At 41.0% G+C, this 25,688-nt stretch overlaps 1 protein-coding gene across 1 annotated transcript in view; it reads left to right on the forward strand.

Moving 5' to 3' along the window:
- CNTNAP2 (contactin associated protein 2) overlaps positions 1-25,688 on the forward strand; it is a 2,325,186-nt gene that overhangs the window by 1,479,679 nt on the left and 819,819 nt on the right. Inside the window, exon 13 of the mRNA XM_061415014.1 lies at positions 22,632-22,751. Coding sequence (XP_061270998.1) covers positions 22,632-22,751 — 120 coding nt within the window. The remainder of the gene's footprint in view (positions 1-22,631; positions 22,752-25,688) is intronic.

Consider the following 25,688-nt stretch of genomic DNA (forward strand, 5'->3'; position numbering starts at 1 on the left):
GATGTTCCTTCTGATTTAAGAATGATTATATATATATGTGTGTGTATATATATATATATATATATATGAAAGTGAAAGTGTTAGTCATGTCTGACTCTTTGCAACCCTATGGACTGTAGCCCACAAGCCACCTCTGTCCATGAGATTTTCCAGGCAAGAATACTGGAGTGGGTTGCCATGACCTCCTCCAGGAGATCTTCCCAACCCAGGGATCAAACCTACATTTCTTATGTCTTCTGCATAGAGAGGTGGGTTCTTTACAACTGGTGCCACCTGGGAAGCCTATATATGTCAAACAGGAGAAGCGGGCAACTGAGGATGAGATGTTTGAATAGCATCTACAATTCAATGGACATGAGTTTGAGCAAACTCCAGGACATAGTGGAATACCGCAGTATTCCATGGAGTACCGCAGTCCATGGAGTCACAAAGAGTCAGACACGACTTAGCAATTAAAAAACAACAACAACACACCTGAAACAAATGTAAGCTAAATTCCCATCTATAATTAGCACTTTACAAGACTTTCACTTCTAGAGCCATGGTACTCAGGACCATAACAGTTAAAACAGTAACTGCTAGTACTAATGCAAAGCTCAATAAGTACAAGATGCTAAATGTTCACAACTCACAGAACTCTTGTTATTGTTGTTGTCCAGTTGCTAAGTTGTGTTCAACTTTGTGACCCCAAGGAATGCAGCCCACCAGGCTCCCCTGTCCTCCACTATCTCCAAGAGTTTGCTCAAATTCATGTCCATTGTCCATCCAACCATCTCATCCTTTGCCGCTCCCTTCTCCTTTTACTTTCAGTCTTTCCCAGAATCAGGGTCTTTTCCAGTGAGTTGGCTCTTTCCGTCAGGTGACCAAAATATTGGAGCTTAGGTATCAGTCCTTCCAATGAATATTTAGGGTTAATTTCCTTTGGGATTGACTGGTTGGATCACTCTGCTGTCCAAGGGACCCTCAAGAGTTCTGTCCAGCACCACAATTCAAAAGCATCAGTTCTTCCATACTCATCCTTCTTTATGGGCCAACTCTCTTATCTGTACATGACTATCGGAAAAATCATAGCTTAAACTATGTGGACCTTTGTTCGCATAGTACTGTCTCTGCTTTTTTGATACACTGTCTAGATTTGTCATAGCTTTTCTTCCAAGGAGCAGGTGCCTTTTAATTTCATGGCTGCAGTCACTGTCCACAGTGATTTTGGAGCCCAAGAAAATAAAATCTGTCACTGCTTCCACTTTTCCCCCTTCTATTTGCCATGAAGTGATGGGACTAGATACCATGATCTTGGTTTTTTTAATGTTGAGTTCCTAGCCAGCTTTTTCACTGTTTTCTTTCACCCTTATCAAGAAGGCTTTTTAATTCCTCTTCTGCCATTAGAGTGGTATCATCTGCAAATCTGAGGTTGTTTATAAACAATCTCCCTTCTACAGATTGGGCTCCCCTCATAGCTCAGTCAGTAAAGAATCTGCCTTCAATGCTGGAGACCCAGATTTGATTCCTGGGTTAGGAAGATCCCCTGGAGAAGGACATGGCAACCCACTCCAATATTCTTGCCTGGAGAATCCCATGGACAGAGGAGCCTGGCAGGCTACAGTTCCATGGGGTTGCAAGAGTCGGACACGACCTAGTGGCTAAACTACTACTAACTACAGATACGAGGGATTCCCTACTAGCTCAGTCAGTAAAGAATCTGCCTGCAATGCAGGAGACCTGGGTTCAATTCCTGGGTCAGGAAGAAACTCTGAAGAAGGAAATGGCAACCCATTCCAATATTCTTGCCTGGGAAGTCCCATGGACAGAGGAGCCTGATGGGCTACAGTCCATAGAGTTGCAAAGAGTCGGACGTGACTTCGGGAGTAAACCTTCTGTAGATAGTGGAACTGAGCTGCTGTCCGTTAACTGCTGTGCTAAGCTTGTGAAAGTATTAGTTGCTCAGTTGTGTAGACTCTTTGTGACCCCATGGATGTAATGCGCCAGGCTCCTCTGTCCATGGAGTTCTTCAGGATTGGGTAGCCATTCCCTTCTCCAGGGGATTTTCCTGACCCAGGGATAGAACCTGGGTCTCCTGCATTGCAGGCAGGTTCTTTGCTATCTGAGCAACCAGGGAAGCCCCTGTGCTGAGTTTACAGAGCACATAAATCAGGAAGGCAGCCAAGAGTCAAACTATTCTAGGATCAGAGGACAGGTTTAACAATGACACTGTGCATTAACTAGCACCTCGTTGAGGAACCACCAGCATAACCTCAGAACGTTACCAGATGGCTAAATGAACTGAGATTCTGGAACAGTGAACTGTGCTGTGTTTACTGCAGCCTTTACAAATCTTTATGTTTTTACAGACCACAAGAGTAAATCAGTGTCACAACAGCCTTAAAAGGCAACTGTGTGTGTTTTGTCACTAAGTCATGTCCAAATCTTTAGACACTCCACGGACTATGGCCCGTTAGGCATCTCTGTCCATGGGATTCTCCAGGCAAGAATACTAGAGAGGGATGCCATTTCCTTTTCCAAGGGATCTTCCTTGCTTTATGACTCCAGCATAGTGATGACATCAGCTTCTAGCTATAGTCAAGTAGAGATAAAGTGTCCTAAACCAGGTCAAAGTCTTTATTTCTTTGCATAGCATTGGCCATGTATTAGGAAACAATCATAAGCTACAGAACCACAAAATTATAGGTTTAGAATGGACGAGGTCTTTGGGGAATGTGTCTCCCTTCTCATCACAGAAATGAGGATACTGATTTCTGCTGAGAGGATTTTGTTTCAAAACTTTGCCATGGCCTTGTAGATGGTCTCTATGTCCAGTCTTCCTATTACAGCCAACAGAAATTCTTAATACAACTTGATCATCTCATCCTGCTTCTTTAAACTACTCAGGTACCCCTCAGACTCAGTCAAAGTCCTGGAGGTCAAGGCACCAGTTCTTTGAAGACGTGGTCCCCTGACTGACTCTAGTCTCAACTCCTCCCACTTGCTTGTCTTGAACTCTTGACTCCAGTCACTCAGAGGGCCTTTCAGGCCCCACCTCCACTTTCCAGAGCATCATACTCTGGCATCTGAGCCTTTGAACATTCTATGTCTTTGCTTTCACAGTGCTTTCCCTGGCCTCTCCTGGCTGCCTCTACTTTATCCTTCAGAAAGTAACTTAATTCCCCCTAGGGGAATATGACTTCTAATGGTCAGATTTGTTGTTTCATTTTTCAAACACCCGGTATAAACCAACATGACTGCATTGTTTCCCAACCTGTAACATATAAAGAATAATTTTATTTCTGTGTGTCTTGACAAGACGTACAGTTTCAAATTGGACAATAGCAGGATGACATCCCAAGTCATACAGCAAAGATCCATAGTTTATAAAAAGGGAAACCAACAAGTCAATGAAACAAAGTTTTCTGGTATCATTTGGTGTGACTCTCTTGTGTTGTTACTATATACTCCAATGACTGATGTAGGTAATTATGAAACTTGAGTCAGCAAGAAATGGTACTTATATTTAATGTAGTGTGATTAAGGAGGCAGAAAACTGTGCAATAACTTTTAGAATGATTTTCACTGATAATATTTAAAATAAAATGAGTTTTAGTGCTTAAAGGGAGGAACATAGCTTACCAGTTCATTTATATTAAAGATCCAGATATGCTAGAGTTTGTATGATAAGAAGAAATGTGATAATAGGTAGTCAGGAAACACAAGTTCTGGTCTCATAATTGATGCTAAATAAATGAGTGATTTTTGTGAGTAAGACATTATCATATTTGATTCTCAGAGCTGGTGTAATATTGTGTATAAAAACAGGGGTCATGGGCTCAAATACAATCCCAGATTTGTTACTTTTAAGCTATGTAGCCTTCAGTTATTTTACTATCTGTAGGCCTCAGTTTGCTTATCTATAAAATGGAAATAATAATATATGCTAATAGTGCATACCTCATAGGCTTACTGTGAAAAACAAATGGCCTACTGCTTACAAGCACTCAGCAGAGAATACAATTTTTCATAAGGGCTCAAGTAGCCATTGTTGCTGTATAATTATTTATAAATATATTGATAAATATAATTATAAATATTATAATTATTCACAGTGAAGGAGATAGATTAGATGATTCAGGTCTTCTCAGGCACAAAAACTCTATGGTTCTACGAATGGATCATTCCTAAATGATGTCAGATAAATAAGGTTTCATTGTATATTGGGCAAGAAATCAATATGGCCAATTTTCAATTGTACAAAATAAAGTAAGGTAAGCAGAGCATGAATTATTCAAAACATTGGTTACACTCAGCATATTTCTATTTGATCTTGGAATGCATATAATGCTTTAAAAGAATATTTTTATCCTTCTTATATTGTGTTTAATGATTAAGATGAATTTGGCCTTTCTGTGTTCACCAAAGGGAAAGAAATAGAACAATATTAGATGATGTATATATGGTATTTCACTTGATCACTAGCAATTTAGATGAAGTCATCTGGCAACTCCATGGGTAACAGAAAAATCAAACATATTAAGTGTAGCACTTTAACAGCATCATCTTTTAGGGTTTGAAATAGCTCAGCTGGAATTCCATCACCTCCCCACTAGCTTTGCTCTTAGTGATGCTTCCTAAGGCCCACTTGACTTTGCACTCCAGGATGTCTGGCTCAAGGTGAGCGATCACACCATCATGGTTATCCAGGATACTAATATCTTTTCTGTATAGTTCTTCCATGTATTCTTGCCACCTCTTCTTAGTATCTTCTGCTTCTGTTAGGTCCATATTGTTTCTGTCCTTTATTGTGCCCATCTTTGCATGAAATATTCCCTTGTTATCTCTAATTTTCTTGAAGAGATCTCTATTCTTTCCTGATCTATTGTTTAACTCACATTATATATATGTGTTAATATATTGGAAAAGACCCTGATGCTGGGAGGGACTGGGGACAGGAGCACAAGGGGATGACAGAGGATGAGATGGCTGGATGGCATCACCGACTCTGGGTGAACTCCAGGAGTAGGTGATGGACAGGGAGGCCTGGCCTGCTGCGATTCATGGGGTCGCAAAGAGTCGGACACGAGTGAGCAACTGAACTGAACTGAACTGAATATATGATATGTGTTTTTCTCTTTCTGACTTATTTCATTTTATACAACAGTCTCTAGCTCCTTCAGATCAGATCAGATCAGTCGCTCAGTCGTGTCTGACTCTTTGCGACCCCATGAATCGCAGCACGCCAGGCCTCCCTGTCCATCACCAACTCCCAGAGTTCACTGAGACTCACGTCCATAGAGTCAGTGATGCCATCCAGCCATCTCATCCTCTGTCGTCCCCTTCTCCTCCTGCCCCCAATCTCTCCCAGCATCAGAGTCTTTTCCAATGAGTCAACTCTTCGCATGAGGTGGCCAAAGTACTGGAGTTTCAGCTTTAGCATCATTCCTTCCAAAGAAATCCCAGGGCTAATCTCCTTCAGAATGGACTGGTTGGATCTCCTTGCAGTCCAAGGGACTCTCAAGAGTCTTCTCCAACACCACAGTTCAAAAGCATCAATTATTTGATGCTCAGCCTTCTTCACAGTCCAACTCTCACATCCATACATGACCACTGGAAAAACCATAGCCTTGACTAGACGAATCTTTGTTGGCAAAGTCATGTCTCTGCTTTTGAATATGCTATCTAGGTTGGTCATAACTTTCCTTCCAAGGAGTAAGCGTCTTTTAATTTCATGGCTGCAGTCACCATCTGTAGTGATTTTGGAGCCCAGAAAAATAAAGTCTGACACTGTTTCCACTGTTTCCCCATCTATTTCCCATGAAGTGGTGGGACCGGATGCCATGATCTTTGTTTTCTGAATGTTGAACTTTAAGCCAACTTTTTCACTCTCCACTTTCACTTTCATCAAGAGGCTTTTTAGTTCCTCTTCACTTTCTGCCATAAGGGTGGTGTTATCTGCATATCTGAGGTTATTGATGTTTCTCCCGGCAATCTTGATTCCAGCTTGTGTTTCTTCCAGTCCAGCGTTTCTCATGATGTACTCATATTTTTAAATGGTTTATTTTTCCATCAAATCCAAATGACTTTGTCACTTAAAATCAGTAATTTTGCCTTATTCATTAAATTGGGTAAAATATACTAAAGATTTTTATAGTAAAGCATTTTAAAGCTGTAAAGTAGTATAAAATATAATTATCTTTTTATTATTTGAATTACCAGGACAACTTTACTCAAAATGACTGACATTTCCAAAAAGATTAGCACTTTCTAATCAGAGCCAGATATGACTTTTTGTTAAAGTTTTGTTTACCTAAAAGCAGTTCCTCATTACATTTCTGTTTTCTCAACACACATATACGTACACACACACAGATAAATAAGAAAAATCTTATTTATTTTTTCTATTTATCTATTTTTCCTTCAAAAGGCTTTTCAACATTGAAATATATTTCTTTCACTTTTCTCTAAGCTGTCCTTCAACAATAAAAACAAAATACCCCTTTTTCGAAGATGAGATTAGTATAAACAATTTAGCATAATTTAAGAGCAGGGACTCTGGGAAGTCCCTGGCAGTCCAGTCGTGAGGACTTGTTGCTCTCACTGCAGGAGCGTGGGTTTGAGCCCTGGGCTGGGAGTGAAGATCCTGCAAGCTGCACAACATGGCCAAAAATAAAATAAAATAAGAAGAAGAGCAGGGACTTTGCAAGCAGAACCCTGTGTTCCAATTATGGTTCTGAGTTTTTCTAGATGGACAATCTTGGACAAACTAACTAATCCTTCCATGCGGATGACAGAGACAGAACACTGAGGACAAGCCCAAAAGAATAACTCGCTCTAGAGTCCAGAAGAAGAAAAGGGACAGTGCAGGACACAGGAAAGGAGTGGCCAGAGGGGCATCAGCAGGAAGACAAGTGTAGGGTGCAGAAAGTAAGAGAAGAATGAGCATCCGTGAGCACATGGCCAACAGCGACCAAGCCTCCCTAAATCACAGAACACAAGGACTTAGTAAAAGTCAGCATGGACATCCTTGACATTCTTGAAAGTGAAATGGAAATGATAACTTTCGATCTTTCTGGTGTTAAGGTTTAAACGGTGAAGACACAGAAGTTCCCTTATAGTTGGGACTAGAGAGCAACATGGAGAAGGCAATGGCACACCACTCCAGTACTTTTGCCTGGAAAATCCCATGGATGGAGGAGCCTGGTGCGCTGCAGTCCATGGGGTCGCTAGGAGTCGGACACGACTGAGCGACTTCACTTTCACTTTTCACTTTCATGCATTGGAGAAGGAAATGGCAACCCACTCCACTGTTCTTGCCTGGAGAATCCCAGGGACGGGGGAGCCTGTGGGCTGCCATTATGGGGTCGCACAGAGTGGGACACGACTGACCTGACAGCAGCAGCAGCAGAGAACAACATGTATATTTTTTTGTTTGTTTTTCTTTCCCATTATAAGACAGTGGAGACAGATTAGATAATGCATATTATCAGACATAGAAGATGGAACCAATGGAAAAAAGAGAGAAGGAAAACCAATACAAGAGTTATCTTAAATTACCTGAGGACTCTTGTAATAGCAGGAAAGAAGGGTTCTCTCCCTGGCAAACTCCTGTCATCCTTTGCGACTCAGTTTAAGGTGGCTTCACAGATGAAATCTGCTGACTGTACTAAACCAAGTCATCCAATCCCTTACCTAAACATCCGAAGTGAAGTGAAGTGAAAGTTGTTCAGTTGTGTCCAGCTCTTTGCAACCCCATGGACTATACAGTCCATGGAATTCTCTAGGCCAGAATACTGGAGTGAGTAGCCTTTCCCATCTCCAGGGGATCCTCCCAACCTAGGAATTGAACCCAGGTCTCCTGCATTGCAGGTGGATTCTTTACCAGTTGAGCCCCAAGGGAAGCCCACCCTGTCTGAGCATTTTGTTTGTATCTTTTTTATAACAGAAAATTATATAATATTTTATCTTTCAACATGTCATCCCCAAATATTAGATAACAGATTGCTCAGAGCCAGGATCTAAGATTCATTCATTTTTATAAATTTCTAGTATAAGACATAGCATTAGAACAAGTACTATATTAATAGGTATTAATAAATAAGTTGATTAATTAGCAATAAGAAAGGAAAAAGGACCTGATTAGTGGACAGTTATATTGAAGGAGGGGAATATAGGCACTAACACATCTTGAGTCACTGTTTTTAGTCTCAAAAATGAAAGTGAAAAGGTTAAAATGGGACCAGGGTATTAAATGGATGGAGCAGGAAACCATTTAGGCACCCTCTGTAGGATCTAAGTAAGTCCTTGAGATGGCTGGTGGCTCAGAAGATAAAGAATCTGCCTGCAGTGTGGGGGATCTGGGTCTGAGTCCTGATTTTCTTGCCTGGAGAATTCCATGGACAGAGGAGCCTGGCAGGCCACAGCCCATGGGGTCACAAAGAGTTGGACTCAACGAAGCAATTTTCACTTTCACTTTTGAGTTCCACTGTAGAGACCTATTAAAATGAGGAAGCATGAGTTTGTAGTATGCCCTCTTGGTTTTATAGTTTTTCTTTGCTCCTTATAGTCTTCTATAACCTAAATGTAATAATGAAGAAAATAATAAGTACAGCTTGTCCGGATGAAATGTTTAAAAAAAAGACAATATGACATTCTGTGAAGTTAAAATCAAAGAGTAACAGCAACAAATATTGACATAACCAAGGAATAAGGCAGTTGTAATGGTACCGAGACAAAGAGTTGTAGAAAGTCCTGTAGCTAGTATTGCAAAGGTGTGGATGGAAAGTAGTGCCTTGGAGCCAGTGCGAAGAATGGAGAAATTTGGGAAGGATCAAACACAGGCAGAAATGGATAGATAGGGAGAGTAGATTTTCTTCTGATTTCCAAAAATTTTTTGAAGGACTTGTCAGGTAAGAAAACTAAACTTTTGTTTTATTAAGAGGAAGTAAAAACTTGAATTTTTTTTCCTTCTAAATTACCTTTTTCCCTTGGGACGTGGACAGGTGAAAGATCCCATTAGAGTACGATAATGAACAACATCCTATACAGAAATTACATTCATGGAAAGATCATGACATAATATTAGCATGCAGGCTATCTGCTTATAAACCCATCCTCTCTCTACCCACCACTATTTGCTGTGTGTCAATTATGAGACAATAGTTCCTCAGGGAAATAATGTAGTTTACTCAGGGCATTCATTCAAGCTTAAAAAAAAAAAAATCCAAAGAGACAGAAAAAATATCAGGTTAATATTCAAGTGTTAATGAGGACTTAGGTATTGTAAAGCTTACATTGTGCTAATTAAAAATAATTACATGGTCCTAGAATTAGGGAGCTTTCACAGGGAAAGTTCTCAAGGCCACTGTGCCTCTCTGGATTTCCAGTCTGGCTGTGTACAAACCTCAGTAGTTACCTTAACAGGAATAATTAGATCCTGGAAAGACAAGTTTCTCCAACCAAATCAGCTAGAGTCTAATTGAGATCAGAAAGTCAGTGTCATTGTTTCCAATGAGAAATGTCTTTTTCCAAAGGAAACACTTATTTTTGAAAGACAGATTAAGATCACAGGTGGTACAGGTACAGTGATTAAAAAGGGTCAGAATAAGGCGGGCTCCACCAACCCAAATATGACCCGGCCCCTGTCAAGGGCTTACAACTACCATTTTGTTTGTTTCTGCTATATCCATGTTTTCCATTAAAATACTTGTGTTTTTTTTATTTTATTTTATTTTTAAACTTTACATAATTGTGTTAGTTTTGCCAAATATCAAAATGAATCCACCACGGGTATACATGTGTTCCCCATCCTGAACCCTCCTCCCTCCTCCCTCCCCATACCATCCCTCTGGGTCGTCCCAGTGCTCTAGCCCCAAGCATCCAGTATCGTGCATCGATCCTGGACTGGCATCTCGTTTCATACATGATATTTTACATGTTTCAATGCCATTCTCCCAAATCTTCCCACCCTCTCCCTCTCCCACAGAGTCCATAAGACTGTTCTATACATCAGTGTCTCTTTTGCTGTCTCGTACACTGGGTTATTGTTACCATTTTTCTAAATTCCATATATATGCGTTAGTATACTGTATTGGTGTTTTTCCTTCTGGCTTACTTCACTCTGTATAATAGGCTCCAGTTTCATCCACCTCATCAGAACTGACTCAAATGTTTTCTTTTTAATGGCTGAATAATACTCCATTGTGTATATGTACCACAGCTTTCTTATCCATTCATCTGCTGATGGACATCTAGGTTGCTTCCATGTCCTGGCTATTATAAACAGTGCTGCGATGAACACTGGGGTACACGTGTCTCTTTCCCTTCTGGTTTCCTCAGTGTGTAAACCCAGCAGTGGAATTGCTGGATCATAAGGCAGTTCTATTTCCAGTTTTTTAAGGAATCTCCACACTGTTCTCCATAGTGGCTGTACTAGTTTGCATTCCCACCAACAGTGTAAGAGGGTTCCCTTTTCTCCACACCCTCTCCAGCATTTATTATTTGTAGACTTTTGGATCGCAGCCATTCTGACTGGTGTGAAATGGTACCTCATAGTGGTTTTGATTTGCATTTCTCTGATAATGAGTGATGTTGAGCATCTTTTCATGTGTTTGTTAGCCCTCTGTATGTCTTCTTTGGAGAAATGTCTATTTAGTTCTTTGGCCCATTTTTTGATTGGGTCATTTATTTTTCTGGAGTTGAGCTGTAGGAGTTGCTTGTATATTTTTGAGATTGTTTGTCAGTTGCTTCATTTGCTATTATTTTCTCCCATTCTGAAGGCTGTCTTTTCACCTTGCTAATAGTTTCCTTTGATGTGCAGAAGCTTTTAAGGTTAATTAGGTCCCATTTGTTTATTTTTGCTTTTATTTCCAATATTCTGGGAGGTGGGTCATAGAGGATCCTGCTGTGATGTATGTCAGAGAGTGTTTTGCCTATGTTCTCCTCTAGGAGTTTTATAGTTTCTGGTCTTACATTTAGATCTTTAATCCATTTTGAGTTTATTTTTGTGTATGGTGTTAGAAAGTGTTCTAGTTTCATTCTTTTACAAGTGGTTGACCAGATTTCCCAGCACCACTTGTTAAAGAGATTGTCTTTAATCCATCATATATTCTTACCTCCTTTGTCAAAGATAAGGTGTCCATATGTGCGTGGATTTATCTCTGGGCTTTCTATTTTGTTCCATTGATCTATATTTCTGTCTTTGTGCCAGTACCATACTGTCTTGATAACTGTGGCTTTGTAGTAGAGCCTGAAGTCAGGTAGGTTGATTCCTCCAGTTCCATTCTTCTTTCTCAAGATCGCTTTGGCTATTTGAGGTTTTTTTAAATTCAAGAGTAGAGTGTCCAGTAAACCATCCTCCCTTTTCAGGACTTCTGACATCTAGTTCCTATTGCTGTTGTTTTTGTTCAGTTGCTAAGTCTTGTCTGATCTTTGTGACTCCATGGACTGCAGCACGCCAGGCTCCTCTGTTCTCCACTATCCCTGGAGTTTGCTCAATCTCATGTCCATTGAGTCTGCGATGCTATCCAGCCATCTCATCCTCTGTCATCCCCTTCTCCTCCTGCCTTCAATATTTCCCAGCATCAGGGTCTTTTCCAATGAGTCAGCTGTTTGCATTAGGTGGCCCAGGTATTGGAGCTTCAGCATCAATTCTTCCTATGAATAGTCACAGTTGATCTCCTTTAGGATGGACTGGTTGGATCTCCTTGCAGTCCAAGGGACTCTCAAGAGTCTTCTCCAACACCACAGTTCAAAAGCATCAATTCTTCATCGTTCAGCCTTCTTTATGGTCCAACTCTCACATTCACATAGCAAGTTTGTATTAAGTTCTGGGTCACCTCCAATATAAGAGAGCAGGAAAGTGAGGCTATTCATAAACTATCAATACTCAAAATGTCATGTTATAGCATTTATTAGTAAATGAACCATAAAGTTATTTTATGCTTCTTTCCAGTTTTATATCAAATCATTAGAAGTGAACTTTTCCCTTTCTGTGCAATTAGGAAAAGACTACTTATGATGTTCCAAAGGTGACCTTTATGTATGTGTTCATTTTTGACTTGCGATTAACTTCCTAACATGGTTCATCCTTGGCCACTTCAAGCAATCAGTATGCTCTAGAAGGTAGTAACAAAAGGGATGCATCCCACATGCTTAATTGCTTCTCTCAAAACATGAGACGTAGAAGAGGTTTTGGAGAGCCTTTCTCAGCTCATCAGCATCGCAGAGATTAGAGAGCTGTTGCTTTGTACTATTCAGAGCACCCAGCCTAAGACCTCGCACAGAGCGGGCCAAAAGCAACTATTTTATCAGCGGATATTCTTTATTAGAATGGTGGTTCAGGAACATGGTGGAGAGTCCTCCCCATCATCTATAAGAACCTTGGAGGAGCTCAGAAGTGGGAGTGGAGATGTTAGTTCAGTCAGTTGGCAACTGTATGTCTGTGTTAGATACCTAGAGATACTGTAACAAAGTAACAAGCAGTAAGGGAAATGTATTGCCTCACAGTTTTGAGGCTATAAATCTGCAGCCAAGGTGTCTTCTTGATTGTTCTTTCTACAGGCTGTGAGAGAGAATCTATTATATACTTCTCTTGTAGTTCCTGGGAGCCTCAAGTACCCCTTGGTTATGGTTAGCATTATCCCTGTGTCTTTTTTTTTTTTTTTGACTGGTTTGGGTCTTATTTGTGGTATGTGGGATCTTTAGTTGCAACATGTGGGATATAGCTCCCCTTACCAGGGATTGAATCTGGGCACCCTGCATTGGGAGTGTGGAGTCTTAGCCACTGGACAACCAGGGAAGTCCCTATCTCTGTGTCTTCATGTTGTCTTCCCATTATAGGTATCTGTCTGTGTGTCCCAATTTCCCCTTTTTTATGGGGTACCAGCCCCCTTAGATTAGGGGCCACCCTAATGACCTCATCTTAACTTCAGTTCAGTTCAATTCAGTCGCATCTGATTCTTTATTACCCCATGGACTGCAGCATGCCAGGCTTCCCTGTCCATCAGCAACTCCCAGAGCTTACTCAAACTCATGTACATTGAGTCAGTGATGCCATCCAGCCATCTCAGCCTCTGTCATCCCCTTCTCTTCCTGCCTTCAATCTTTCCCAGAATCAGGGGCTTTTCAAATGAGTCAGTTCTTCACATCAGGTGCCCAAAGTATTGGAGTTTCAGCTTCAGCATCAGTCCTTCCAATGAATATTCAGGACTGATTTCTTAACTTAATCACCTTCAAAAATCTTATTTGCAAATAAAGTTTAGAACTTCAAAACCTATTAGGGGATACATTTCAACCCATAGAAGTGCCCTTCTTGAATCAGTGTTTATGTAAGAAATGAAGCCATGGCACAAATTACAGGTTTTCCCTCTCTCTCTTTTTTTTTTTCAGGGGCTTTAGGTCTCAATCATATGTGTATTATGATTCGTTTCCATGTCCCCTTGCAATAGTCTCCTTATGCTCACGTTCACTCACTTCAGTGGTGTCTGACTCTTTGCAACCCCATGGACCCCATGGACCCACCAGGCTCCTCTGTCTATGGGATTTTCATGGCAAGAATACTGGAGTGGGTTGCCATGCCCTCTTTCAGAGGATCTTTCGGACCCAGGGATCAATCCTGCTTCTCCTGTGTCTCCTTCGTGTCCTGCATTGCAGGTGGATTCTTTTAACACTTAGCCACTGGGGAAGCCCATAATAATCTCCTAGTTGATATTAACTTTCCTTACCTGCCCAAGGTGGCTCAGTGGTAAAGAATCTGCCTTCAGTGCAGAAGTTGGAGGAGACATGGGTTCAATCCCTGCATCAGGGATATCCCCTAGAGAAAGCCATGGCAACCCATTCCAGTATTCTTGCCTGCAGAAACCCATGGACAGAGGAGCCTGGTGGGCTACAGTCCATAGGGTCTCAAGAGTTGGACATGACTGAAGTGACTGAGCATGCAACGTTTCCACACAAGTGTCAGGAGGTACTCCTTAAACACAAAATTGATGATGTTACTACATTATCTTAAGTTCTTTAGCCTATGCTTACAGAGTAAATACTAACTCCTTAGTCTTAGAGTCAAGACTTTTACTGCCACAGATGGAAGATAATAGTATACATTTAAGAGTTTTGAAAGCATTTTTAAAGGGGAAATCTTAATAGAGTTAATAACAAAGTATTATATATCCAAAACTACATATTCGAGGTAATAAGGCAAAAACCAAGGGAGACAAATACGATAACGCAGATTTTAATCTGCATTTATATCTTAGGTGATTTAAGTCAATAGAAAAATGCTGACAATAAATAAGTGGGCAAAAGCCATAACTGTACACTTCACAGAAGATTTTTAAATCTTTCCAATGTATATGTGAAAGTAAATTTTCAAATCAAACAATAATGAAGTTTTTTTTTTTTTTTTTTTTTGCCAAGTAAGAAACTTTTCTTTTTCTTTTATTTTAAATCAATCTAGCTAGTGCTGGTAAAGATGCATTAACAGGCAAAGTTGTTGTTTATGTATTATCAAGACTCTGAAATTGACCATCAGATTTAGAGCTTATTCCCCGGTGGCCGATAGTGAGCAGAGGAATGGGTCTGTAACAACCACTAGTGAAACCTGGCCATTATGTATCCTGGATTCTGATGCTTACGTGGGCATCTCATACGCTTGAAGAAAGTCTAGAAAAGAGGTAGGAGAAGGGCCTGGCATTCCAAAGAATGAAACACAAGCTTCCCCAAGTTTACTTATGGAGCTAGGGAAACAGAAGTTTCTTTTCTTTTAATTATTTGTTATTTTTTCAGGATTAATCCAAGGAATATAAATTTTCTTTATAACCACAAACTATACCATTAATAATAAACACGAATCTATCTCACATATTCTAACAAAAATTCTCTCACTTTTACTTAGCAATCTCTATCAACTTTTTTTATAGTTTTTTACCTTTCATGGTTTAAATTCCTACAATAATGTGGTCACCCCCCATTCCGTTCCACCAACTAATTCCTTTTCTTATAATCCAGTTTCTACAAATGCTACCACCAAGAAATATTAAAAGAGTCACCCAAATCTGCTCATTAAATGTATTAGCATTTCCCTGACCTGATTCCCATTCCGATTTTCTAAAACAATTCATACTATTGAGACTTCTCCTTTCCCCTGGGGGTGGCTCCTTGCTTGTACCCTATCTTTACACTAAACATTCTTAAGTCATGCTTTGTTCCTAATGCTTTAGACCTATTTCATATCTTTGCTCTTAAGCTCTTGGCTTTTCTTTCTACCCATGTGATGTGTTGACATCTTTCGCTAATCAGCAACACTGGGAGTACATGGCTGCTGCCGCCAAGTCGCTTCAGTCGTGTCCGACTCTGTGTGACCCCATAGACGCAGCCCACCAGGCTCCTCCATCCATGGGATTCTCCAGGCAAGAACACTGGAGTGGGTTGCCATTTCCTTCTCCAATGCATAAAAGTGAAAGTGAAGTCATTCAGTTGTGTCCTACTCCTAGCGACCCCATGGACTGTAGCCCCCCAGGCCCCTCCGTCCATGGGATTTTCCAGGCAAGAGTACTGGAGTGGGGTGCCATTGCCTTCTCTGGGAGTACATTAGGTACTTAATAAGAATTTTTCTTTATATAGAACAATCACAGTATTTTTATATAGTTGTGATAGACAGGATAATCCTCTCTCCACCAAACATGTCTATATCCTAAACTGTGCAACCTGTGAATATATTACTTTATATGGCAAAGAGACTATGATTAAGTAAAGACCTTCTCATGAAGAGAGTGCCCCAGATTATCTGGGTGGGCCTGATGTAACCAGAGTTCTTTAAAATAGAGAGAGGTGACAATCAAGCAGAGAATCAGAGTGGAGCATGAGAAAGATCCCACTAACTACAGCTGACTTTGCAGATGAAGAAATAGGAAAATGAACCAAGGAATTCAGGTAGACTCCGGAAGCTGGGAAAAGCAAGAAAATGGATTCTCCCTTAGAGGTTTTCAGAAGGAACACAGCCCTGTTTAGCTCGGTGAAACCTACTTTGAACATCTGACCAATAGATTTCTTTCAACCCACTAAGCATTTGGTTACTGTTGCAGCAGCCCTCTGAAACTGATACAGTAGTGCTTGTCATTTTGCATGACAGCTAATATGATATCACACAGACAATATTCAATATTTAATGAAAATGAATAAGTACTTAGGATTTGCCACTTTCTGGATATTTATAAGCTATGAAATTCAATATCATGTGTTCAACGGTCATATTTCTGAACACCTGAGATTTATTTAAGAATATGTAGAATAATATGAGAAATTTGTTTGGGAGTAGGAGTTGAAACAGAAGAATTACTCGTCCAATAAATCAATGAACTTGATGAGTCTATTTATTTTGCCACTAGTCCAATTGCCTTTCTGTTCTCCTGCAGTCTACTAGAAAAGCTCGATCACTGACGATAGCTCAGATCCTCTCTTTCTTCGGTAGTTGCTGACTTAGCCCCTTCTGCGCTGTCATCTCCCTGGGGCTTGATATGCACAAACTGTGCAACCCAGATAGGACTCCACTGAGTACAGAGTTAACTGGCTGAGGCATGCAAGCTAAATACTAAATTCTTCTGTGCATTAAAATATCCATGCACTCAATGCTTTTTAGTTTAAAAAGTGTGTGATTTCACTTGATATTTATGCTAACTTGGTGGAGGAGGTACTATTGCCTTCATTTTATGGTTGAGAAAAAGAAAAGTTAAGGGGAGTGTCTTGGTCATAAATGACAGAAAGGAGATTTGAACAGAAATCTGTCAATTTCTAAGTGAGGGACAGAATGAATATAATTTTACTATATACATCTGTTCTTGCCATTTTGTCTCAGTGTTATTATTCCATGTATATATTTTGCAAGTGTATTTTTAATGATATTATAACTTATGCACATTATAGTGTGGAAAACACTGGAAAGTATGAAGTTTTAAATCATCCATAATCTTACTGTGGAAAGACAACCACTGTGACCGTTTGAGTAATACTCAATGGTAACAGAGGTAACAAGAGTATTTTGGAAACATATATATTTCTTTCCAAATATTTTTCTGCACATCCATCCAAGTATATTTCTTTTGACATGTATTTTTATTTAGAGCTTATTTGGAGTTCTATTTTTATTATTCTGAGCGAAGTGAGGTGGCAGTCTAGCCTTATGTTATTTAAAATTGTACTGTATTGCCTTGCAGTGACCTGTTTTTCCTGTTTATATTAAAATATAAATAAAGAATTAGTCCACCCTTCTTGAGTTAATTTTTATTTTTTCATGATTAGAGCCATGCTTCTCAAAATGAAGTCAGAACCAGCAGTATGAGCATCACTTGGGATCTTGTTAGCACTGCAAATTCTCTACTGAGTCAGAATCTTTGGGGTGAGGCCCAGGAATCCCTGTCTTAACAAGCTCTCCAGGTGATTTTTCACACATGATAAAGTTTGGACTAAAGTTTTGCCTTTCTATTTGTGTTGATGAGGCAAAAGCAGCCAGTAAACCTGTTTTAGGTTAGAGACAAGCCGAATAATTGTCACACTTTGAAGAAAAATAAAAAGCTTCTCGCTTATCCAAATTTCCCTCACCCACATGCTTTCAACTGTGTGCTCAAAATTCTTGTATGCTTACACAGAAATGTTAGTAGTTCCCTATCCTTACTATCATCCAAGCGTGCTTTCATATGGATGGACTTCTTCTGGCAAGCCAACTAATCATTTATCAAAATCAGAACAGGATGAAGGGTAGGTACATTTTAAGTTTCATTCCGATAGTCTTTCTTAACCAGCTACCAGGTTATTAATAGCTTAATATAGAGTAAAAAGGAAAAGCACATTTTCTAGACCCTGTCCTCATGAGTTCACAATCTTACTAGGAAATAAAATTTTCATATATGTTTTAATTAACAACAATCAATCGAGTCTTACATTGACTATAATTAAGCATTATAGTTCATGAGATGAGCCCTGGACTGTACAGAAAGCAGGATGTTTTGATTAGAGAAGGTCTCCTCAAGAAAGGAAAAAGGTCAGTGGTGCCTAAATAATAATTATTGCATTAACAATAAACACTCCACCTATTAATTAATATAGGGGCTTCCCTGATGGCTCAGTGGTAAAGAATCAGCCTATCAATGCTGGATATGTGAATTCAATCCCTGGGTGGGGAAGATCCCCTGGAATGGCAACCCACTCCAGAATTCTTGCCTGGAAAATCCCATGGACAGAGGAACGTGGCAGGCTACAGTCCATAGGGTCACAAAGAGTTGGACATGACTGAGCACACATAACCATTAATTAATATACCTATGATACCTGTTTCCTGGTGGTGGTGGTTTAGTCGATAAGTCGTGTCCGACTCTTGCGACCCAACGGACTGCAGCCTGCCAGACTCCTCTGTCCATGGGATTCTCCAGGCAAGAATTATGGAGTCGGCTGCCATTTCCTTCTCCAACCTATTTCCTAGACAAGGCTGCTGCTGTTGCTACTGCTAAGTCACTTCAGTCGTGTTCGACTCTGTGCGACCACATAGACGGCAGCCCACCAGGCTCCACCATCCCTGGGATTTTTCAGGCAAGAACACTGGAGTGGGTTGCCATTTCCTTCTCCAGTGCATGAAAGCTAAATGAGATTAAATATCTTTGTCAAGGTTATATAATTAGTGCCTGGTGGAGTCAGAATTTAAACTTAGATGTGTTTGACTGGAGCCCTGTTTCTTAACACTTGTTCCTTCATAGTTAACTCTGACTGAGAAGTTTTATAGATTGAGAAAAAGGCCTGTAGAAAACCACAGGCAATCCCAGAAAGGGTAAACATAGGTTAAATAAGTTCCTTTGTCAGATTTGCCTGAGCAGAGAGCAAGGTTGATGTCAGCAAGTTGCTGAAACCTAATGAGATCTGTAAGGATTTTGGAAGGTTTTGCATGCTTAGATGGCGATCTGGGACACACTGTCAGAGATGAGAAAGAACTATTACACATTTAACTTAAAGTAATGTTTTAGGACAAGACCAACATTGGATTAAAAAAGCATAATTGGGTGGGGAGTGAAGCGATATTTGGGTAGAGCAGTCAGTTAATAAGATGATTGCTATAAACCAGATATCAGATGATAAGGAAAATGACAGAGGGGAAGCTGGAAAACAAAGATGACAGTTTTTAATGGTAGATTGGCTGAACTGGCTAATTGGAAAAACTAAGAATTTAAACCTTATCTTCTAAGTGATTTTGAACTGTACATAATAATTGCAATAATCTGAAGGAAGATTGTCAAAAGTTAATAAGGCAATTGGTTTTAGAGATTGTGAATTTAACGCATTCTTTCTTTCTTTCCAACTATGTCCACTTCCTGATCTTAAACGTGTGATCAGTTCCGTCTATTTTATCCTGTCTTATTTGTTTTATCCGTTCTCATAATAGCTCTGGCCATCTCACCATAGCCCTTTGGCAAGTATTGAGCTTCCCAGGCAGAGAAGGCAATGGCACCCCACTCCAGTACTCTTGCCTGGAAAATCCCATGGACAGAGGAGCCTGGTAGGCTGCAGTCCATGGAGTCGCTAAGAGTCGGGAACGACTAAGTGACTTCACTTTCACTTTTCACTTTCATGCATCGGAGAAGGAACTGGCAACCCACTCTAGTGTTCTTGCCTGGAGAATCCCAGGGAGGGGGAAGCCTGGTGGGCTGCCGTCTATGGGGTGGCACAGAGTCGGACACAACTGAAGCGACTTAGCAGCAGCAGCAGCAGAGCTTCCCAGGTGTCTCAGTGGGAAAGAATCCATTTGCTAATGCAGGAGATGCAGGTTGATCCCTGGGTTGGGGAGATCCCCTGGAGGAGGAAATAGCAGCCCACTCCAGTATTCTTGTCTGGAAAATTCCATGGATGGAGGAGCCTGGTGGGCTACAGTCCATGTCGTCACAAAGAATCAGACATGACTGAGCATGCACGCAAATGGCAAGTATAGCCTATCTGCTCTCATTACCTTCTGAATTACTTCCCTAAGATCTATTGTGTTTTGCTACAAGGAACCTTCTTTCTAAAACCTCTCTCAAAGTATATCATCTTTCTGCTGAAACTTTAAAAAATATTTCTTCACTGTCTTTTATTGCCTTACTTTAGTTGGTATGGCATTCAGAATTAGAGCAACCATAGTTTATTATCTAAATTTGATAATTGGGAAGCAGAAAGTGGCATATTAATAATTGCATGCTCAGTTGCTCAGTCATGTCTGACTCTTTATGACCTCTTGGGCATGGCCTACCAGGCTCCTCTGTCCATGTAAATTTCCAGGCAAGAATACTGGAGTGGGTTGCCATTTCCTTCTTCAGGGGATCTTTCAGACCCAGGGATCAAACCGTCATCTCCTGCATTGGCTGGTGTGTTCTTTACCACTGATCACTGGGACAAAAGTGTGTGGTTGTGCTTAACACTCTAGCCACGTTTTCTTCCAGTTGTACTTCATGAATGAACAGTGGCTGAGTACTGAGTGAACTGCCCCTGCTCCAAAGGTCCCTGAACTGTGCTGTTCACAGCTGTACTTGTTTTACCTAATCTACTGCTCAACACATCATATGGGCTCAATGACTAGTTGCAGAAGGAAGAAAGCAAGTGGAAAGCAAGCCCTGAGTAAATCAAAGCATTTCAGAACTGTTGTAGTGTGCTGTGTTTGCTGAAATGAAATAGAATTTAAGGTCTAGCATCTTTGGGAAGAGGAAACATGGAGAGCCAAAGGGAGGCACCAAGAACCTGGGAGAGGGAAGTAGAAAGAGGCAGCCCCAGAGTCAGACCTTTGCTTTATAACTTAGGAAAGGGCAGATGCTGGGAGTGTTGAATTCAAGAGCAATTTTCCAAAAGACTCCACTTATCAATATATAGATTTTTACCAATAGTAATGATCTCGAGTGGCCTCGGCCAGCAATGGCTCAGAGAGGGGCTTGGGTTCCCAACCAGAAACTGAAGCTGGGTCGCAATGGTAAGAGCACCAGATCCTAGCCATTAGACCACTGGTCAGTGACAAGGGCCCTGACCCTTTAGCTTTGCGGAAAAGAATTTCCACAAAGACAGAAAACAGTGAAGCAAGTAAAGTATTTATTAAGAGGAAAAGAGTACAATATGTGTGGATATAGACACTCAGGCAGACTCAGACGTGGGGCATTTCTTCCAGGTTTCCCTTGGCCAATCATTTTGATTTGCCTGGTTCACAGTCTATATTTGCTGTATCTCAGGACCCTTCTGGAGAAGGCAATGGCACCCCACTCCAGTACTCTTGCCTAGCAAATCCCATGGACGGAGGAGCCTGGTAGGCTGCAGTTCATGGGGTCGCTAGGAGTCAGACACGACTGAGCGACTTCACTTTGACTTTTCACTTTCATGCATTGGAGAAGTAAATGGCAACCCACTCCACTGTTCTTGCCTGGAGAATCCCAGGGATGGGGGAGCCTGGTGGGCTGCCGTCTATGGGGTCGCACAGAGTCGGACATGACTGAAGCGACTTAGCAGCAGCAGCAGCAGCAGCAGCAGGACCCTTCCATGTGTGTGCATGCATCTCTTTGCCAAGATGGATCCTACTGCAAGGGCATATGGGTTGATCACCCCTTGACTTTACTCCCACTTTGACCTTTAAGGAGCCTTTCTGCACACGTGTGGTCAGGGAAGTCTCCTGACTTCAGGAATGAGAAATATGTGGTCTGGGCAAGGCCCAACCTCCTCGATTAATTGCCCTGCTAGGAATTTCGTCCATAGGGGATGAATCTCCAATGCTTTACCCTGTGTTGGAGTGAGGGGCCATCTACCTCCTGTCTCAGTAGCTCTTAGCTAAATACTGTCTAATCCCTCATAAAGTCAGTGTAGAGCTATTTTTAAAAAGTTTTCACAACAGTGTTTTAGAAGTTCCAGCTATAAAGGAGGTATGTCAGTGTCCATTCTGTGCTACTGAAATCAGGTGCATTCTCTGTGAGAAAAGAAAATGTGCTGGGAGCAAGGGAACAAAAAGGAACATGATGAAAAGCTACAACCTAATTACATAAATGTCTTTTTTTTTTTTTTTTAACGAAAACTAGATTTAATGTAATTAAAGCACTTGTAACAAAATGAAGCAGGGGCATTTCTTTCCTTTTTTCCTGAAATAAAGGAAGGTTAGCAATCACATGCTGTTTGTAGGAAATTTATACTAAATATGCAAAAATGTGTCTGTGTGTTTGTCTGTCTGTGTGTGTGGGGTCGGGAGGGGGGCAGATTTTCTCTGATCTCTTAGCTGATTGACCGACAATGCAGTCAATATTCATGGCCTTTCAGTTATGTTCCTTACAGTAAGGAGATACCTGTAAATAAGTATAAACTAAATATTTTTCAATGCTCATGAGCACCTGTTTTAAGCAAACATTACATTTATTCCACAATTTATTGAATTTTTTTAGACTTTTCCCTAACTATAAAGCCATAGCAGGAACTTAATGTCTTTGTTAGGTCAGAAAGAATGCTTGTGGACTAAAGATCAAATTGTGAGTTAACTTGTAGAAAAAAGAGGGCTCATTTTAACTTGAGGATATGCTTCTAATCAGCAGTTTGGTAGCATTTGGTCTGTAACTGGGGCATGGATCTCGGGAGGCTCTTTTTTGGGTGCTGAGCTCATGCAGGATATTTCTTTCCAGCCATCTATGAGCCTTCCTGTGAAGCATACAAACACCTGGGCCAGACCTCAAATTACTACTGGATAGATCCCGATGGCAGTGGATCACTGGGGCCTCTGAAAGTTTACTGCAACATGACAGGTAACTATGCCCCATTTATGTGTCATGAAGATGGCTTTTCTGTATGTTGGGAATGAATAGCACCACTGATGTTTGTTTCTCCTGTGCTGTGTTCTTGTCAATACATGAATGAAGCTAAATACTGCTGGGTCTGTTAGGCTAAAGGGTGAAGTGTAGTTTGACACTGAGTTTTGTTGTTATTTTTTTAAAGTCTACCTTCTGATTTGAACAGTTAATAATTAGCATTTTTAAAAAATCAGCATGTAGAGGAAAAAGTATAAAGTGAAATTGAAAGGTTGAAGTCCCCAGAAAGAACTAGCCCATGAAGAAGCCGCCACAAGAACCTGGACTGGGGAAGGTTGGTGTCATCTCTCAAAGCACTCACATTGCACATGGGAGAGGAAGCTCCGAGGCCACTCCAGGCCCTGCTCTACAGCAGACTGATTCAGTTATACACACATGCATCCTTCTCATATTTGGTGATGCTGACTCAATGGACACGGGCTTGAGTAAACTCTGGGAGATGGTGACGGACAGTGAGGCCTGGCGTGCTGCAGTCCATGGGGTCACAAAGAGTCTGACACGACTGAGCAACTCAACTGAACTGAACTGAATAGCATAGGACCTTGTTTGCCCATAGGACCTCATTTGCCCATTCTTTAACTCCAGCTTGCACCTGCTAATCCCAAACTCCCAATTCATCCCACCCCCAACCTCCTCCAGCTTGGGAACCACAAGTCTGTGCTCCATGTCTGTGAGTCTCTTTCTGTTTTGTAGATAAGCTCATTTGTGCCACGTTTTAGATTCTACATACAAGTGATATATGGACTTATTTCACTTCGTATGACAATCGTTAGGTGTGTCCATGTTGCTGCGAACGGCATTCTTTCATTCTTCTTCTGGGGCTGAGCAATATACTATTCTGTATGTGTACTGTATCTTCTTCATCCATTCATCTGTCAGTGGACGTGTAGCTTGCTTCCATGTCTTGGCTGTTGCGAATAGTGCTGCTATGAACATAGGGATGCATGTGTCTTTTTGAATTATGGTTTTGTCCAGATATATGCCCAGGAATTGGATTGCTGGATCGTATGGCGACTCTATTTTTAGCTTTTTGAGGAATTTCTATATCATTTCCCATAGTAACTGCACTACTTTATATTCCCACCAACAGTCAGGAGGTTTTCCTTTTCTCCACACCCTCTCCAGCATTTGTTATTTGTAGATTTTTTAATGATGGCCATTCTGACCAATGTGAGGTTGTCTCGGAAAAGGCAATGGCACCCAACTCCAGTACTCTTGCCTGGAAAATCCCATGGACCGAGGAGCCTGGTGGGCTGCAGTCCATGTGGTCGCTAAGAGTCGGACACAACTGAGTGACTTCACTTTCACTTTTCACTTTCCTGCATTGGAGAAGGAAATGGCACCCCACTCCAGTACTCTTGCCTGGAGAATCCCAGGGACGGGGGAGCCTGGTGGGCTGCTGTCTATGGGGTCGCACAGGGTTGGACACGACTGAAGCGACTTAGCAGCAGCATATATAAAATCTACATTATCTAAAAGATAAAATGCAATTAAAATATGTAATGGATACAGAAACAAGAAAAAAAATGTGAATTTCTTCATAGACTTTGTGAAAAGGAAAAAGAATATTTAAGTGTACCTCTAGGACCCTTTTCCTAGGTTTTGCCATTCATATATTTACTATTTTGTCAGAAATTGTGTCGTGCGAGAATAAATTGATATCGTAAATGCCTTCATGGTGTTCACAACTTATAATAAAAACAAGCACTAAAAAAAGTAAACAAATATAAGTAATTTTTCTGCAGAGAAAAGTAATGGAATTGTGAAGAATGATTTATTTTGGATAGAGCATTTAAAAAAAGAAAAACCTCCCTAGGAAGCAACATTTTAGCCAAAATGTAGCATATGGATGAAGACAAGGCACTCAAAAAGGTGAGAAAGGAAGAGAAGCCCTGAAAATTTACACTCCAAGGCATGAAAAAAGTCATTTTCTTCGAAGGAACTAAAACCCAAGTGACTGAAGCATAAGACGACTGTAGGGGCCCAAAATGAAGTGGAGGAGACAGGCAGGAGCAGAGCAGATCAGGAAGTAAGGATGGTGGTACTGGGGGAAGAAAATATTTTTATTTTTTGAATTATGTTTCAGTGTAGTGGGTGGGAAGCTATGGAAAGGTTTTAAACAGGGGAATGAACAGGTCTTAAACAGGTTTTAAACAGGTCTCAGTTAAAACTACTGAGGCAGGAGGTAGATGGGCCCCCCAGGGTAAAGCGGTTGGAGATTCATTCTCTATTGACAGAAACTCCAAAACAAGAATAGCGGGACAATTGAAGGAGGAGGACAGGCCTGCTCAGACCACATATCTCTCATTTCCGAAGTCACACAAAGAATATTTCATCACTAGAGCCCTCCCCCACCACACATGCACAGAAAAGGCTCCTTGCAGGCCAAAGGGGAGTGATGTCAAGGGATGTTCTACCCAGATGCCTCTTTGATAGAGTCCAGCTTGGCTGACAGAATGTGCATGCGCATGGGAGGATCCTGAGATGCACAAAATGTGGACTACAAACCAGGCGAATCAAAATGATTGGCCAAAGGAAACCCAGAAGAAATGACCATAAAAGTGATTCCAACTGCCATGAGGGTGTGACTCAGCAACCCTCTGACTGGGAACCCACGCCTGGCTCCTAGCTGCTGCACGCGGGGGCCACCCTAAATCAATACCAAGATCGATACCACTTTGAGCACCACGAATGACAGGCTGAAAGCACCGCAACCAGGTCTGAAGCTATAGTCAAGGTCCAGGGAAGAAAAGATGCTTCTCTGGACTTGGGTGGTGATAGTTTAAGTGTTGAGAAGAGATGCATTTCAGATGTATTTTGAAGGTAGTACTGTCATCAAAGACCCCGATTCTGGGAGAGATTGAAGGCAAAAGA

The sequence above is a fragment of the Bos javanicus genome, chromosome 4 (genome assembly GCF_032452875.1).
Source record: "Bos javanicus breed banteng chromosome 4, ARS-OSU_banteng_1.0, whole genome shotgun sequence".
In the NCBI taxonomy this organism is placed as follows: domain Eukaryota; kingdom Metazoa; phylum Chordata; class Mammalia; order Artiodactyla; family Bovidae; genus Bos; species Bos javanicus.